At 47.4% G+C, this 17,213-nt stretch overlaps 1 protein-coding gene across 1 annotated transcript; it reads left to right on the forward strand.

Annotated features, from left to right (window-relative positions):
- Positions 1 to 27: 27 nt before the first annotated feature.
- TMEM199 (transmembrane protein 199) lies at positions 28 to 13,484 on the forward strand. The gene is made up of 6 exons (XM_066599713.1): positions 28 to 233; positions 3,232 to 3,305; positions 4,007 to 4,096; positions 4,972 to 5,011; positions 5,304 to 5,416; positions 13,153 to 13,484. The coding sequence occupies exons 1-6, from the start codon at positions 62 to 64 to the stop codon at positions 13,246 to 13,248; spliced, it is 585 nt and encodes a 194-aa protein (XP_066455810.1). The 5' UTR covers positions 28 to 61; the 3' UTR covers positions 13,249 to 13,484.
- Positions 13,485 to 17,213: the final 3,729 nt, after the last annotated feature.

A 17,213-nucleotide genomic window follows, 5' to 3' on the forward strand; every position in this document is an offset into this window, starting at 1 on the left:
GTAGACGCAATTTATACGTCTCTGACCTTCATCCCAGAATCCAGTGCGCGGGGTCGTACAGATGGCGAGTGAGTGCCGGGTGACGGCGCCGCTGCTGGCAGCGCTGCGGGAGCTGCAGGACAGCTTTACACCGGGCACCCAGATCCTTGTACGGGAGGTGCTGGAGGAAGGAGCCGGGGCCGTCGTGTCCTTCAGGGTCCTGCGGGAGCTGCACTCCCTGCTGCGGGGGAGAGGTGAGGAGTCACCTGGCAGGTCATACAGTGGTGGGCACAGTCACACCTGGCAGGTCATACAGTGGTGGGCACAGTCACACCTGGCAGGTCATACACCGGCGGGCACGGTCACACCTGTCAGGTCATACAGTGGCGGGCACAGTCACACCTGGCAGGTCATACAGTGGCGGGCACAGTCACACCTGGCAGGTCATACAGTGGCGGGCACAGTCAGACCTGGCAGGTCATACAGTGGCGGGCACAGTCAGACCTGGCAGGTCATACAGTGGCGGGCACAGTCAGACCTGGCAGGTCGTACAGTGGCGGGCACGGTCAGACCTGGCAGGTCGTACAGTGGCGGGCACGGTCAGACCTGGCAGGTCGTACAGTGGCGGGCACGGTCAGACCTGGCAGGTCGTACAGTGGCGGGCACGGTCAGACCTGGCAGGTCGTACAGTGGCGGGCACGGTCAGACCTGGCAGGTCGTACAGTGGCGGGCACGGTCAGACCTGGCAGGTCGTACAGTGGCGGGCACGGTCAGACCTGGCAGGTCGTACAGTGGCGGGCACGGTCAGACCTGGCAGGTCGTACAGTGGCGGGCACGGTCAGACCTGGCAGGTCGTACAGTGGCGGGCACGGTCAGACCTGGCAGGTCGTACACCGGCGGCCACGGTCAGACCTGGCAGGTCGTACACCGGCGGCCACGGTCAGACCTGGCAGGTCGTACACCGGCGGCCACGGTCAGACCTGGCAGGTCGTACACCGGCGGCCACGGTCAGACCTGGCAGGTCGTACACCGGCGGGCACGGTCACACCTGGCAGGTCGTACACCGGCGGGCACGGTCACACCTGGCAGGTCGTACACCGGCGGGCACGGTCACACCTGGCAGGTCGTACACCGGCGGGCACGGTCACACCTGGCAGGTCGTACACCGGCGGGCACGGTCACACCTGGCAGGTCGTACACCGGCGGGCACGGTCACACCTGGCAGGTCGTACACCGGCGGGCACGGTCACACCTGGCAGGTCGTACACCGGCGGGCACGGTCACACCTGGCAGGTCGTACACCGGCGGGCACGGTCACACCTGGCAGGTCGTACACCGGCGGGCACGGTCACACCTGGCAGGTCGTACACCGGCGGGCACGGTCACACCTGGCAGGTCATACACCGGCGGGCCAATGTTGTGGGATTTCCATGGCAAGTTCCGAAGCATTTCCGTAACCAAAATAGTCAGAATTTGCCCAGAAATAAGCAGCGCCTCCGCACGCTCCCCCTGTATCCTCTGCGCTATGAGCGCAGCCTTTCTGGTGGTACTCGGCGGCCCCTAGTGAGCGGCGCTGCTGGTTAGGTGATGCAGAAGTGGCGTCACCTGACCAGCGGCGCTAACTAGAAGCCACCGGGTGGAGGAAGTGCTGACAGCGTGAAGGGTTTGGAGGTGAGGGGGCGTTGAGGCTGCGGAGGCGCTGCGGATCTCTAGTTGAACTCCGCACCAATGGCGCAAATTTTGTCTGTTTTGCATGCAGAATTTTCAGCTGCAGAAATTCCCCATCATTTCCACCTTTTGTGAACCCTGGGGTGTAATCATAAAAACCTTCTCCCCTCCTCAGTCCCTCACCGGGCAGTGCTCATGCCAGTAGTGCGGCGCATGAGCACCGAGGACACGGATTGGCTGCAGTGGTCACATGTTGGCCGCATGTAAACAAAGACGGGGGATCGCGATCTGCAGGCGACTGAGAAGGAAAGTTGTGTTTGGTGGGGTATTTTTGTTTGTTTGTTTTGTTTTCAAAGCAATTACTGTTCCTTTTTTTTTTGGATTTTTATTTTTTCAAGTGACTAACCCCTCTTACTCTTTCTGTAAAGCCGCGCTCACACGTAGCAGAAATGCTGCAGGTTTTTTTTCCGTCTGGATGTGCGGTTGGAAAATGTGCAGTAGAATACGGGATTAGTAAAGTGGATGAGGCTTTAATGAATCTTCTCCACTGTGATGCAGCTTCCTAATTCCGTAGCGCGTTAATTTATATTGCTAGTTTGTTGCAAATCTTTTCTGTTGCGTTTAATGAAGGCGTCTGCAACAAACCCGGATTGTAGATTTATCTGCAGATTATGCAAAAATCATGAATTAAACAAAAACCCATATACTGTACGCCCAACGATGACCTCTCGTCCCATGTGACCACTGCTGCCATGTTCCCCATTGATGTCCAGCGCCTCCGACTCTGTCTCTTCCACTCTGTTCCCGCTGAACCAGGAAGCAGTGAGTCCCATGACTTCTGTCGCCAGTTGCTGGAAAAGGGAAGCAATGTGTGATAGACATGATGATTAGTCAGTGTAAAATGTCTATCGATTTGTACTAAACTAGATGTATTATGTGTGTTTTGTGACTTCAGCCTAATGTGGAACTCTGCTGCATAAGGAAAGAGTTAAATCACAGTGTTGTTATTGCTTGTATACAATACTGAGTGTTTCCCCAGTCCTTTCCCATCCCCCACACAGAAACTTCTCCATACTAACTTCTGCAACAAAGAGATACATGCGGTCAAAACTGAAAGTAATAGAACAAAGGACAAATGAGACACACAGTGGACTTCGGAGAGGGGTGGGGGATTCTATATGATCCGACAAATGAGAGTCCTATATGTTACTGATGTAATCTGTTGCACGCCCATTAAAGGGCAGGTGTTATGCTTTACAATAAAAGGGGCTGTCTGGGTGTTTCTGCCCAGAGAGCCATTTTGGATATGAGACTGATAGCTTGTGTCTGATCTGGTCGATGAGGTGTGCACACTATACAATTAAGAAGCTACAAAATACCCCAAAACCTGCTGGAGAAAACCATATTCCAGATCAAATGTAAAGTTTTCTTATGCCATTCCTGACCCGGGGGCTAATTTTTAAATTATTTTTTTTTGTAAGTGTCGTAAAGTCCCTTCAGATCCCGCAGATTGAGGAGTTCTGTGTTACAGGTGTACAATGTCACCCGACAATCTGCCTTACCTGTCCTTTCACTTTCTTGTAGGCTCCAAGGTGTACCTGCATGAGCTGCTGGAAGGTAGCGAGATCCACTTACCGGCGGTCCAGCTGCCTGAGCGGGTAACTTCAGCCAATTAACCTATACAAGTACTTTGTTTTTAGGGATGTTCCCTCTGTTCTACAGTTCTTGGCTTTACTCTGTTCGTTCTGATTTTGCAGTTATTTGACCATAACGTAATCTCTTGTATTCCTGTTACTATTGCGCAGTGCGTTGTAGGAGCTCGGAGAACAGTTAAAGGTCCGTCTCGTGAGGAAAACCGCTGTCTGTGCCCTTTTAGGCGGGGGGATATACCCCGGGTGTCATCACGAGGGCTGAACAGAATGTAGCAGCATGCAGCGCTGTTCTCTTTGCCAAATCTGAGGAAGCCCCCAACAAACCTTATTATGTCAGCGGGATTTGTCATTCTTCAACAGATCCGACATAGCATCGCCATTAAAGTCAGAAGCTACAGTGTAATGGAGTGTTGACAAAGCCCACGTTGGTTTTCAGTGCTCGTCCTCCATCGTGGGGTTTTCCTATATCTATGGTGCCGGGGAATTCATATTTATATACATTTTATAAGGGGGTACCGAAAAGAGATCGGAATCTTCTTCTGATAGGTGGGGTGTTACTGGTACCGGCCTCTGTTGCTGCGTAAACATCTGCGGGACCCCTCTGAGGTGGCACGCCGGCCAACGTTGTTGGGGAAGGTTGTGTTCGGCTCCAGTGATGGAGCCCTCAGGACTGGACAGCAGCTTGATGTCGACTGTTTTGCTTTCAGAACCCAGAACTTGTGGCTCGTCTAGAGAAGATAAAGGCTAAGCTGGCAAATGAGGAATACAAGAGGATCACAAAGAACGTCACGTGTCAGGTGGGATAATCTGTTTTATGACATGGAAGTAGATGGAAAGGACTTGAGCCATCGCAGTTAGATGATCTGTAAAGCACATGAAACACTATGATATTGCTCAAAGATTTGTAACTGGAAATCTTAACAGCATTCCAAGGCCGGGCTCACATGGCTGTAAGCGTAAGGCGCTGCGGGGGTACACGCAGCATTTTACAGCCCTGGAACCGGCCGTGACACTGCGTACTGCCGCATATGGTGGCAAAAATTGTACTGCGCATGACCGCGTACACTCATACATTGTCATGTGCAGTACACCTGCTGTGTTTTTTTCTTCTATATTTCATGCTTTGACGCATCTACACGTGGACCATACGCAATGAAATTGTGTATGGGTGCATGTATATATGCGCTCATAAAGAACGAAGGGCTCTATCTCGCGTATATACGCAGCAAAATAGAGCATGCTGCATTCTATTTTGCACTTGCGTATTACGCAATTCCGACATGCTGATGTGAACTGAACTGCGTAAGGCAATGTAATTGATTGCCTGTGAGCTACCACGTATAGTATGGGCGTACAGAGCCTGCATAATGCACGGTAAACATGCGCCCGTGGGAGCCCGGCCTAAGGAAAGGACAACGGATCCAAGGGGCATTTTGCTTAACCTCTTAAAACAACCCTCTGAGCATGGACTAACAAAGATGGCTGAACCACTTCTCTGACCACCTGATACACAATGTATCTTACTATGCTTCGGTAGTTTAAGACACTACATGCTGATATGACTGGTCATGTGGGCAACATTCGTCAATTTTAGGTGTAGCGTTTACTGTTGATACTATCATGGGATTTTTATAACCTGCTAATTATTTTTTATTGTACCCCTTTTGTACAGTCCAGTCGGCAAGGAACTCTGGCTGACCTTGGAAGACAAGGTAAGGTGATCCTTCTGGGCATAAGCTTTGGTAGCCCGTATGTCTAGATATGTGTGATTGGTACTAACTTCTCAAGCTATTATTGATGTCTATGAAAACTACTATTGCAAGGCCACTGACCAGAATATTTCTTCCAAAGTAATTAGCTGCTAGTGATACAGTATATCATTAGTGTGATACCCATGCGGTGCAGGAGTCCTGATTAAAGTAAGTTGGCACCAGGTATTAGGGTGCTGACATCTGCAGCATGTATGGGCACCATAACTATGTCTTACCTTTTTGTTTTCTGCAGTACGGCCATTAAAGACGATCATCATTACTGTATTCAACTTCTTAGTCACGGTTGCAGCTGCATTTGCGTGCACGTATATCGGAAGTCAGTATGTCTTCACAGAATCTGCTGCGGTGAGTCGGGTTTGAGATGTGCCTCTTCTCTTGATTATTTTATTCTTTATGTAAATATTCATAGTAGGTTTCCTCAGAATTATCAGACTTCTCCACAGTTTAACATCTGAAAATATGGCTATTAGCTGTCATTCACTCTCATGCCTCGCTGCTGTTGTCCTTGCAGGTAAAGTACTTACTTATGAGCGCCGCAGCCTCTTCTTAGGCCTCATGTCCACGGGCCCGCATGGTTTCCTCATGCAGAATCCTGCAGCGGGTTCCACCCAGACCGCACACATGAGGCCAGAAAATACATTATACTCACCTGTTCAGACGCTGCGGGGCTCTCCTCCATGCAGGCCGGATCTTCTTTCTTCTGCACGGCGGATTCGCTTAGGACGCCAGCAGCATGCCACGCATGCACCATGCAGTTTTGTTTTTTTTTCTTAACTCCTGCTTTCCCGCGGCACGGACGCAGTGACAGCTGGATCTGTGCCATGGATCTGGGCAGCTTCCGTCCGTGCGGGAAAACTGCACAAAAATGGAGCATGCTGCGGTTGTTATTCCAGGCGTGCGAATCTGCACACCGGGGAAAATGACATCCACGGGTATTTAATAACCTGCGGGTGCCCAATGATTCCCTATGGGTACGGATCACGCACACGGGAGACCCGCTTGGATTTAATAAATTTATTTTCCTGGTGGACATTGGGCCTTAGGCATGTGATGTCACATTAATCAATCACATTGTCTGAGAGCAACTCTGTTTAATTTAAGTGAATGGAATTGAGCTGCTATACCAGGCACAGCCACTATACAGTGTATGGCGCTGTGCTTGGTATGGACTTAAGCAGACATAGCGTGAGCGCTGCTGTTACTTCAGTCAGCTGATTGGCATGGATTTCGAGCGATGTACCCCTGCCGATCAACTGTTGATGACCTAAACTGAACATAGATTATCAATAGCTTAGGCTGCATTCCCACGAACGGTTTTCACGCCGAGCCGATATACGTCGTCCTCATGTGCAGGGGGGAGGATGGAAGAGCCAGGAGCAGGAATTGAGCTCCCGCCCCCTCTCAGCCTCCTCTCTGCCCCTCTGCACTATTTGCAATGGCGAGAAGCGGAATGGGGGTGGGGGCTAATTCTCGGGACTTAGCCCTGCCCCTGTCCTGCCTCCTTTCATTGCAAATAGTGCAGAGGGGTGGAGAGGAGGCAGAGAGGGGGCGGGAGCTCAGCTCCTGCTCCTGGCTCTTACATCCTACCCCCCCCCCCTGCACATGAGGACGATGTATATCGGCTCGGCGTGAAAACCAAGCCGATATATGTTCGTGGGAATGCAGCCTTAGACATAGAAAACCTCTTTAATCAGATGAGTACTGCCAAGTAGTTTTCCACATTCCCTATGGTCGGCACATTTCTAACCTATCTTTAAACTGAACAGAGTTAAGCCCGACAATCTGGTTGCCTGGAAATAAACTCCCTGACAACCAGTACGCCTCAGGTTTTCAGTAGTAGGATTTGCCACGGAAGTTAAACTATGATTTTCTCTATCTCGCTGCCATAATAACCCTATTTTTATTTTAAAGTAATACTGTGTTTTCCTGAAAATAAGACACTGTCATATATATATATATAATTTTTTTTTTTTTTACCCCAAAAGAGGTACAGTGTTTTATTTTTTTTTTTTTGGGGGGGGGGGGGGGGGCTGGGCTGGGCTGGGCTATCTTATAACACTCACCTAGCAGCCGGCTGGTCTCCATCGCTGCTGCAGGCTGCCGTGTTCTCCGGAACGCCGACAGAGCATTTCCTCCTGAATACCCCACCTCCAGCAAGCTAATGCTCTGATTGGTTAATCAAGCGCCGCATCAGTCAATCAGAGCATTAGCTTGCTGAAGGCGGGGTATTCAAGCCCCGCTACCAGGAAGCAATACTCTGTCGGCCTTCAGGAGAACACGGAAGCCTGCGGCAGCGCGCGAGAAACCCGAACGCCGACTGCTAGGTGAGTATTGCTTTTTTTTTTTCTTCATGTAGTCTAGCTAGGGCTTGTTTTCGTGGAAGGGCCTATATTTCAAGTTGCCAGTGAATTCCTAAGTTTTTACAAGGAATATCAGAGGAACAGCACAAAACAGCATAATAAGAAAAGATGCTCCAGAATTGTTCCATCTAGGGGAATACAGGTATTACTAGAAGAGTCCTGTCATGTATGGTAATGGGTACTCTTTAAAAAACTGTCCACCCATACATCATATTTTGTGTGTGTTTTCTTGTTTTGTTTTTTATTCTGTGCTGATAAAACTGTATTTAAGCAATTAAACTTTACAATGGTTTGTTTGATGTTTAAAAGATTAGATGCCGTCTAGCCACCACTAGGAGGCGCTCTCTGCATATTGTTTATATATTGAGCTGTATAATATAGCATGCAGTTAGGTACCGAGATCCGTTTAGTGGCCTGCATGTTTGACAGAGCTCTGTTCCCTATAAAGATATATTATGCAATTATGGGCTTAAAAACACAAGATTGAAGAAAGACTATTTCTGCCCTAATCTCTGTAAAACTACTGTGTGAATTATTGTCTGCGGTTATCGCGGGTGCTCATTAGTACACCAGACTCCATGGTAAGTCACATCAGACAAGTGAACAACCTTTAGAGCGATTGGGGCATCACAATCGGAAAGATTTTAATGAATGTTCTATCTGTTAAATAAGTCATGTTTGTCACTGAACTTGTACTTTAACCCCTTAACGACCAGCCCATAGTGTTTTTACGTCCTCCCGAAGTGGGCTTTATTCTCTGAGGACGTAAAAACATGTGTCCTGCAGAGAATAAAGCCCCTCGGGCTCTGGACGTGACAGCTCCATGCTGTCGGTGTCCGCAGGTAGCTGTTCGGACCCCCCCCCGGCATGGATCGGATCCATCGGAGCAGCTGAAATTACTCACCTGAAATTACTTTCTCGGCACGGCTCCCCGCTGTCCCGATGCTTCGGGCCCCGTAGCCGTCCTTCTGCGCATGCGCGCCAAGCGGCATTACGTCAGCCGCATGCGCAGAAGGCCCGGCGGCGCGGGAAATTTAAAATCTCCTGGCTCCCGACTCCTGTAGGTAGCCAGGAGGCAGGAGATGTCATCGGTACTGCGATCGTCGTTATCGCGGAAAAGTGTAAAAAAAATTTAAGTTTCACCTCCCCTCATGGATCGGATCCATGAGGGGAGGTGAAAATGCTCACCCCAGGTCCGCCGATGTCCTCCGGCCGGTGTCGGGACCCCCGCTGGCTTCTGCGATGTGCCGATGTGGCGCGCATGCGCAGAAGCCAGCGAGCCCGGCAAATTCAAAATCTCCCTGCACCCGGCTGTCACAGATAGCCGAGTGCAGGGAGATATGACTGGGGACCGCTGTATGCGGTTACCAGTCATATGATCATCGTTATCCATCAGATAACGGTGATCATATAAAGTTAAAAAGTTAAAAGTTTAAAAAAGTTTAAAAAGTTAAAGTTTCATCTCCCCTTACGGATCGTATCCGTAAGGGGGGATGAAATTACGTACCAAAGGTCCCGGATTTGTTCCCTGGTGGGATGTTGATCCGTGGACCTTACCCCAGCTTCAGCGCATGCGCCCGTCAGCATGTTGGCGGACGCATGCGCAAAAGTGAAAGATTGCCCAAGAAATTTAAAATCTCCCTGCTGCTGGCTACCAAAGGTCGCCAAGAGCCTGGAGATGTCACGGGGAGCCGTGGTATGCGGTTACTGGTCACGTGATCGCCGTTATCCAATGCATAATGGCGATCACGTAAAAGTTCTTTAAAAAGTGGCAGTTTCATCTCCCCTCACCGATGCGATCGGTGGGGGGAGATGAAACATCTTCACGGAGGCTTCCGCATTTGAATCCAGATGCGATTATCCTCCATGGATCCTGCCAGCTTCTGGGTATGCGCCCGCCGGCAAAATGCCGGACACATTCGCAGGAGCCGGGGAGCCCAGGAAATTTTAAATCTCCTTGCTCCCAGCGACCAACAGTCGCTGAGTGCTTGGAGCAGTGACCGGCGGCCTCGCTGAGCGGTCCCCGGTCACGTGATAAAGTAGCGAACTAACATTAGGCCGGTCACACATGACCGGAGAGGAATTACGGGTTCTGCATGCGCTTGATCAGCGGTAATCCACGGATCAATCGCATGCATTGGATTACACAATTCCCCCCAATTAGTGGGTCGGAATTACATAATCCACTCGTAGAAACAGAACACAGCATGCTATATTTTACCGTGGATAACCGTGACCTAGAGCCCATTGTGCTCTTTGACCGCGGATATACCCGCAGCCCATATGCAAACACATTGTGTACGGGCTGCGGGTACCCGGGTCATCTCTAAGCGACGGCACGGGAAATATAAACAAAAAACCGCCTGTGTGAGTACATTACGCAGCCGTACGCAGGGTCACAGCCAGGCTCACAGATGAGATCCGCTGCGGGCCTCCACAAGCAGATTCCGCCTACGGCTGCCTGAGCCTGGCTTTATTCAGATCGCTACCTGTAATACGCAATTTACAAGAAGCCCCGGGAACGTTCGTCTTCCTGCAGTTCCAGGAGCAGCTTGTTGAGCGCCTTCTCTGTGAGACCGCCGCACCGCAGCAAAATTACAAAGCCTCACAGAGCACCACTTTTTATACCCCATCCCCGCCACTGAGGTTATGAAATACCCCCCAAAATACATGAGGAGGAAGGGGGGGGGATACCCGGTTTTCTTGCCCCATGTGCCCATCCCAAGCAGCCTCCGTAATTACCCCTGTCTTCGGACATAAAATGCAGTTTATATTATTACCTTTATCTAATATTTAGGGAATGCCAAAAAATGGGGATGGCAGGGGGGAGGGGGGGGATATTATTTTTAGGAAGTCAATTTTTTTTCTGTATAAGTGGGCAATGGGGCCTGGAATTTATTCAGTTCTGCCCTGAAATCTAGCGGGCATTCCCTCCATTATGGGCCTAGCCATGTGTCCTGTAAGTAGATTAGGGCCACAATGGGTATGTTTCTGAACACGGGACAAACAGGGGTATCCATTTTGGGGTGAACGTCTTCATTCCTATGTACAATGTACAAAAAAAACAGTTTTTAAATTGACAAAATTGCCAAACAAATGAAAATCGTAATTTTTTTCTTTTGCTTTGCTTAGTTTCATTCAAATACTTTGGGGTCAAAATATGCAGTACACCCCTAGATGAATTTGTTAAGGGGTCTAGTTTTCAAAATGGGGACATTTGTGGGGGTTCTCTATCGTTTTGGCCGCTCAATGGCTCTACAAGTGGGCAATGGGGCCTGGAATTTATTCCATTGTACCCTGAAATCCAACGGGTGCTCCTTCCATTATAGGCCTAGCTATGTTTCCTTTAAGTAGATTAGGGCCACAATGGGTATGTTTCTGAACACGGGACAAACGGGGGTATCCATTTTGGGGTGAACGTCTTCATTCCTATATACATTGTCCAAAAAAAACTGTTTTTAAATTGACACAATTGCCAAAAAATGAAAATCATAATTTTTTCCTTCTGCTTTGCTTAGATTCATTCAAAAACTGAAGTCAAAAAAGTCATCATACCCCTAAATAAATTCGTTAGGGGGTCTACTTTTCAAAATGGGGTCACTTGTGGGGGTTCTCCATCGTTTTGGTCACTCAATGGCTCTACAAGTGTGCAATAGGGCCTAAATCTCCATCAAGCAAAATTTCTGTTCCGAAAGCCACCGGTTGCTCCTTTCATTTTGGGCCCCATTGTGCATATAGACTTAATACTAGGGCCACAATGGGTATGTTTCTGAGCACAGGACAAACAAGGGTATCCATTTTGGGGTGCAAGTCTTCATTCATATATGTGCGGTACAAAAAAAACTGCTTTTGAAATGACAATTACCAAAAAAATGAAAATCGTATTTTTTTTCCTTCGGCTTGGCTTAGATTCATTCAAAAACTGTGAAGTCAAAAAAGTCATTGTACCCCTAGATAAATTCGTTAAGGGGTCGACTTTTCAAAATGGGGTCACTTCTGGGGGTTCTCCATCATTTTAGTCACTCAATGGCTCTACAAGTGGGCAATGGGGACTAAATCTCCTTCAAGCAAAATTTCTGTTCCGAAAGCCACCGGTTATTCCTTTCATTTTGGGTCCCATTGTGCATCCAGACATACGATTAGGGCCACAATTGGTATGTTTCTGAGCACGGGAGAAACAGGGGTATCCATTTTGGGCTGCAAGTCTTCATTCATATATGTGCTGTACAAAATAACTGCTTTTAAAATGACAGAATTACCAAAAAAATGCAAATCGTAATTTTTTTCCTTCGGCTTGGCTTAGATTCATTCAAAAACTGTGAAGTCAAAAAAGTCATCATACCCCTAGATAAATTCGTTAAGGGGTCTACTTTTCAAAATGGGGTCACTTGTGGGGGTTCTCCATCGTTTTAGTCACTCAATGGCTCTTCAAGTGTGCAATAGGGCCTAAATCTCCTTCAAGCAAAATTTCTGTTCCGAAAGCCACCGGTTGCTCCTTTCATTTTGGGCCCCATTGTGCATCCAGACGTAAGATTAGGGCCACAATGGGTATGTTTCTGAGCACGGGACAAACAGGGGTATCCATTCTGGGGTGCAAATCCTAATTTTCATCTGTACTATAGAAAAAAGTCCTGTCTTTAAAATGACATATTTGCAAAAATATGAAATTTTAGTTTTTCTCTTCTAAATTGCATTGACTCCTGAAAAAAAACTGTGGGGTTAAAATACTCATGACACCCCTCAGTGAATACGTTAAAGGGTGTAGTTTTTAAAATGGGGTCACTTGTGGGGGTATCTATCATTTTGACTCCTATGAGCCTTTCCAATCTTGGATTGGTGTAGGAAAACAAAGTGTTCCTCAAAATGCTGAAAAATAATGTTACATTTGTACGTCTCCTAAATGGTTTAAAAAAAAAAACGAACGTTTTTCCAATGTGCGCCCAAAATAAAGTAAACGGATGGAAATATATATCTTAGCAAAAATTTCTATATTATGTTTGCACATATTTGAGATATTGCAGTTGGAAATGTGAAAAGACGATTTTTAAAACATTTTCCCAATTTTGGCGCTTTTAATAAATAAACACAAATTCTATCGGTCTTTTTTTTCCGCCTAGATGAAGTACAACATGTGGTGAAAAAACAATGTCAGAATCGCTTGGATATGCAAAACCTTTCTGGTGTTTTTCCATGCTAAAGTGACACATGTCAGATTTGCAAAATTTGGCCTGGTCATTAAGGCACAAACAGGCTTGGTCACTAAGGGGTTAAAGGGTTGTCCTAGTAATAGATTTGATTTCTAATTAGTGTTCCCCATTCCTGAAATGATAAAGTATCCCATACTCCCCTGTCTCCCCACAGCTCCAGCACCGCGGCTCCGTTCTCTATGCTAGGTTTCATTTGAAAGCTGCAGTCAGCCTGTGCACAGGACATTGTAGGCTGCTGCAGCCAATCAGTCCTCCGTGTTCCAGCATTGAGGTCTGTCATTGGCTGCAGCAGCCTGTGACGTCATATACACTGGCCAACTGCATCCTGTAAGCACAATGTCACAGGAGGTAAGGGCTGCAGGAGAGCGAGGAGAGGGGAGTATAGGATATTTTAACATTTTCAAGCATGGGGAGAAGGGATTTAAAAGAAAAATTACAGTAACTCTGATAACCCATTTAATTTACCTGTTTAACAAAGGTGTCACTTAATATGCTTTTCTCTCTTCTCTTCCAGCGGGTACTGTCCTCGGTGATTGTGGCTTCATTTGTGGGATTAGCGGAGCTCTATGTTCTGGTCCGGACCATGGAGGGGCAACTTGGAGAATTGTAGTAACACATTTTGGGATGCCGGCTTAACCTCAATGACTGAACTACACTCCGAATGAACCTTGTGAGACTGCATCAAATGTACTCGGCTTTAACCATGAATTACATGGTGGCTGCAGCTTCTCCCATAATACATGGAGCACTGTAAATACATACCCTTAGTGAAATTATAATGTATATTAAACAATATGTATATATCGCAGGTCGGGAGAATACAGAGCAAGAAAGTCTTGTTTTTACTGTTTGGTGTTGATTATTAAGCCCTGTGTCGTACATCTGCTGTCAGGCCTCTCCCACACACGGTACCTATGAATCAAGTCCCTTTTTTTCAGTCTAAAGATTGTGTAGCCAGAAGTCTACTTAAGGGTATGTTCACACCTGGCAAGTTTTGGTGCGGATCTGCAGCAAAAACTTCCTTGAAACTGGTTTTGACATGAATCCATACTAGATTTCACTCTTTCAATTGAAGGGGTGAATTCTACTGCGAATATGTGTCAAGAGCCGCAACAATGGTGCGGATTTGGAGGCAATCTGTGGTGCAGGCACCCTAAGGCTGGGTTCACACGGGGTGAAAAATGTTGCAAAATTTCCGTGCATATCCTCCGCACTGAAATTCTGCAAGCATTTTTAAAAATGAGACTAAGCGGCAAAGTGGACAAGATTTGCAAAAATCTCAGTCACATGCTGTGGACAAGCTGCACAGAAACTAACATGCGGCGCGGAATTCAAATCTGCGACATTGCAGTTTTCGCGCCATTTCCACGGCGGACTCTTCTCTCTATGGGTAGAGATTTCCACTGCGGAATTCGGGCTGAAAAGCTGCTTAAAATCCAGCGCCAAATGGCACAGGTTTTAAAGTAGCCTTTTCACTGCAGAAATATCACAGAATTTCCATGCGGTCCTGTTGCGGAGATTTTTGTACCGTGTGCACCCAGCCTAAAGGTATGCTTACGTGGAGCAGAATTTCCACTGAAGACTTTGGTGTGGCTCTGCGTCTAAACGCTGCATGTGATACAAGTGGATTTTAATGCGTATTTCAGCCCTTTACTTGAAAAGGGGAAATCAGCAGTAAAAATGGGCAGTATAATTTGACATGCACTTGGATATAAAGTTGGCTTTGCAGGCCAATTAAACGTGCAGATTTTTTCCACATCTCATCCACTTTACACTGTAAAAACCTGCAGATTGTCCGCATCCAATTCTGCTTCAGAAAATCCTCAGCAGTTCTGCAATCATTGAGTAAACCCTAAAGCTCACCTCCTATAGTACAATAACTGATCTCCTCGTATGTAAAACAAACCATCCCTAATAGTCTAGTTGGCTGATGAGCACCGCTGACGTGTGCCTCGTTTTAGCCTGATCATACATGTTTCAGACTTATTGCAAACTGGGCTTGAGGTTTTTTTTTTACTTTGAACAATCATTGTTTATGCATTTACGGGCCAAAGTGGTTTGAAATGGGTAAGTAGCTCTTCAGAGGCATGTGAAGGGTGTATATGAGACAGCAAGGCGGGCGTATTGTCTCCCTAAGACCTCCTGTCCACGGGCAGATCAGATTCCGCATGCTGGAACCCGCAGTGGAATCCAACACTGCGGGTTCTCTACTTACCTGTTCGGGTTTTCAATGGAAGCCGTCCTTGTGGGATCCGCAGCAAAATGGAGCATGCTGGGATTTGCTTTTCAGACCAGAAGGTCTGCGAAATAAAACCTCATGCTTTAATTAAGCTGCGCACGCCCATGCTCTCTATGGGCGGCTTGAATTGCGGATTGTCCGCAATTCAAATCCGCCTGTGAACATGAGGCGTTAGGCCGACTTCACACGGGCGATTTGTGCATTTTGAGACACACAAATATGAAACCCGTTAATTTGACTAGTTTCATACACATTAGTGATGTTTTCCCGCATGGCACCACGATGCTATGCGGGAAACGAATCGCGGCATGTTCTATCTGGCTGCGTGATCTCGGATTGCTGTCCCATTGCCTTCAATGTGGCCAGTGCTGCTGCCATCGGCCCCTATTGAAAACAATAGGAGAACCCCCAGAATACTCTGCCACGGCTGTGACCACTACGGCAGAGAATCCCTGAAGTGATGCAAGGCTGTTCTCACATGAAAATGCCTCGTATCAACAGGAATTTCACATGGTGGCGAGCGGGATTATTGTGCTTGCCCGTGTGAAGCTAACCTAAGGCCATGGGTGATTTAAAATTTGCACCTGATATTCTGTTCAATGTGCTGAACATCGCATGTTCAAATGTGCTATTCTCATCCGAAAATCGGACAAGAACAGGACATTCTGATAGATATATAATTGTGCACACAAGTACAATTCGAGGTTTGCCATTGAAACAATGAGAATCTCTTGCCGACCGTCCAAGGCAGCTGAAAGCCGCACTGGAGGATTGCTACTTTACTGAAGTGAAGGGACGTCTCGCATCACCATGAAAACACACATTGGCAAGCACAATATCTGAGTTTCACGGCCCTTCGTCGCGCTTTTCCGTGTGTGGGTAGCCTCAAGAACTTGCTTGTTTTGGATGCTGGAGACCAGTAAACAAATTTTCGGCGGGAGCCAGAAAAGTGTAGACCAAACGGCGGTCCTCCTGACCTCTATAGAGAGATCAGCTGTGGTAATGTCCAAGGCACTGATAATAATTACATCACCTGCGCAATACTATGGAATTCCTGAAAACCTCACAATTTGGGTAATACTGCTTTATATCATTGTTAGCGGTTTATGAAAGCTTTATGGGGCTGGAAAATCCCTCTCGGTGCTCGGGTGAGCAAGGCCTCAGAGATTAACTGTGTGATTTATTAAATTAAAAATCCAGAAACTTTTGTCTTTTTTTTTTTTAATAACTATTTCTGCTATAACATTTTCTAAATGAAATAATGCCATTTCCATTAAAGTGCTTTTCTGCGTTTGTATGGATGTCAATAAATTAACTGAAACATGCTAAAATGCACTGATATCAAATGTCTTGTCCATTAGACTTCTGTCTGGAGGCATCTCTCATGAGCAGTCTTATGGATGCACTCTTTGGAAGGCTGTTTTAAGTGTCTTGTATATCTTGTAACCTTAAGCATCTTTACATAGCTAATATATAGATAACATTTTCAGTAAAGGTCGATTTACACGGGACGAGTGTCGGGCAAACGATGCTCGACACTTGTCCCTGTGTGTACTTGCTCCCGTGCTGCTGTACAGAACTTGCATCACTGGCTCGCTTACAGAGCGGCAAACAAGGGGGCGGGGAGGCTGCAGGAGATTTCTCTCCTTGCGCTCCCCCGCCCCTCTCCACTGCCATAACATAGGAGCCGTTCAATACTGAACAATCAACGATCTGCTCATCGTCCCTCGTTCATGCAGCATCAAGGATGGACGATGAGCTGAGCGATCATTGTTTGGTGTAAATAGCAGCCGTTCAGTACTGAACGGCCGCTATGTTATGTCAATGGAGAGGGGCAGGGGAGAACTCTCCAGCCGCCCCGCTGTGAGCCAGCGATACTGGCTCCCATTTAGCAGCACTAGAGCGAGAATGTGCGGCACGAGTGTCAGGCATCTTTTGCCCGAAATTCGTCCCGTGTAAATGGGCCTTAAGACTTGATGTACATGTCTTGAAGTACAGCGTGTCTTATGGATCATTTTCATCCAGAGCGACATTTCTAATACTGCTGACCATAGAGTTCAAATCTTTAAGCATTTCTTACTTGTTCATGTGTTTGGTTGTGTTTGTTTTTGACTTGTCTTTCTGATTTTTTTTTTTTTTTTGGCTGCGATCACACGGGGCGGAAATCTCACCGAATGTCCGCAGCGTGACCGCATGGAGATTCCACGAGATTTCCACAACTTGAAGTCTTGCCGCCAGCTGCAGCCAGCTCTTCGCCATGGAGAGGAGAGATGGCTGCAGCGGAAACGGCAATACAGTTGACATGTTGCGGCTTTGAATGCCGCGTGGCATGTCAA

The sequence above is a fragment of the Eleutherodactylus coqui genome, chromosome 4, assembly GCF_035609145.1.
Source record: "Eleutherodactylus coqui strain aEleCoq1 chromosome 4, aEleCoq1.hap1, whole genome shotgun sequence".
NCBI lineage: Eukaryota > Metazoa > Chordata > Amphibia > Anura > Eleutherodactylidae > Eleutherodactylus > Eleutherodactylus coqui.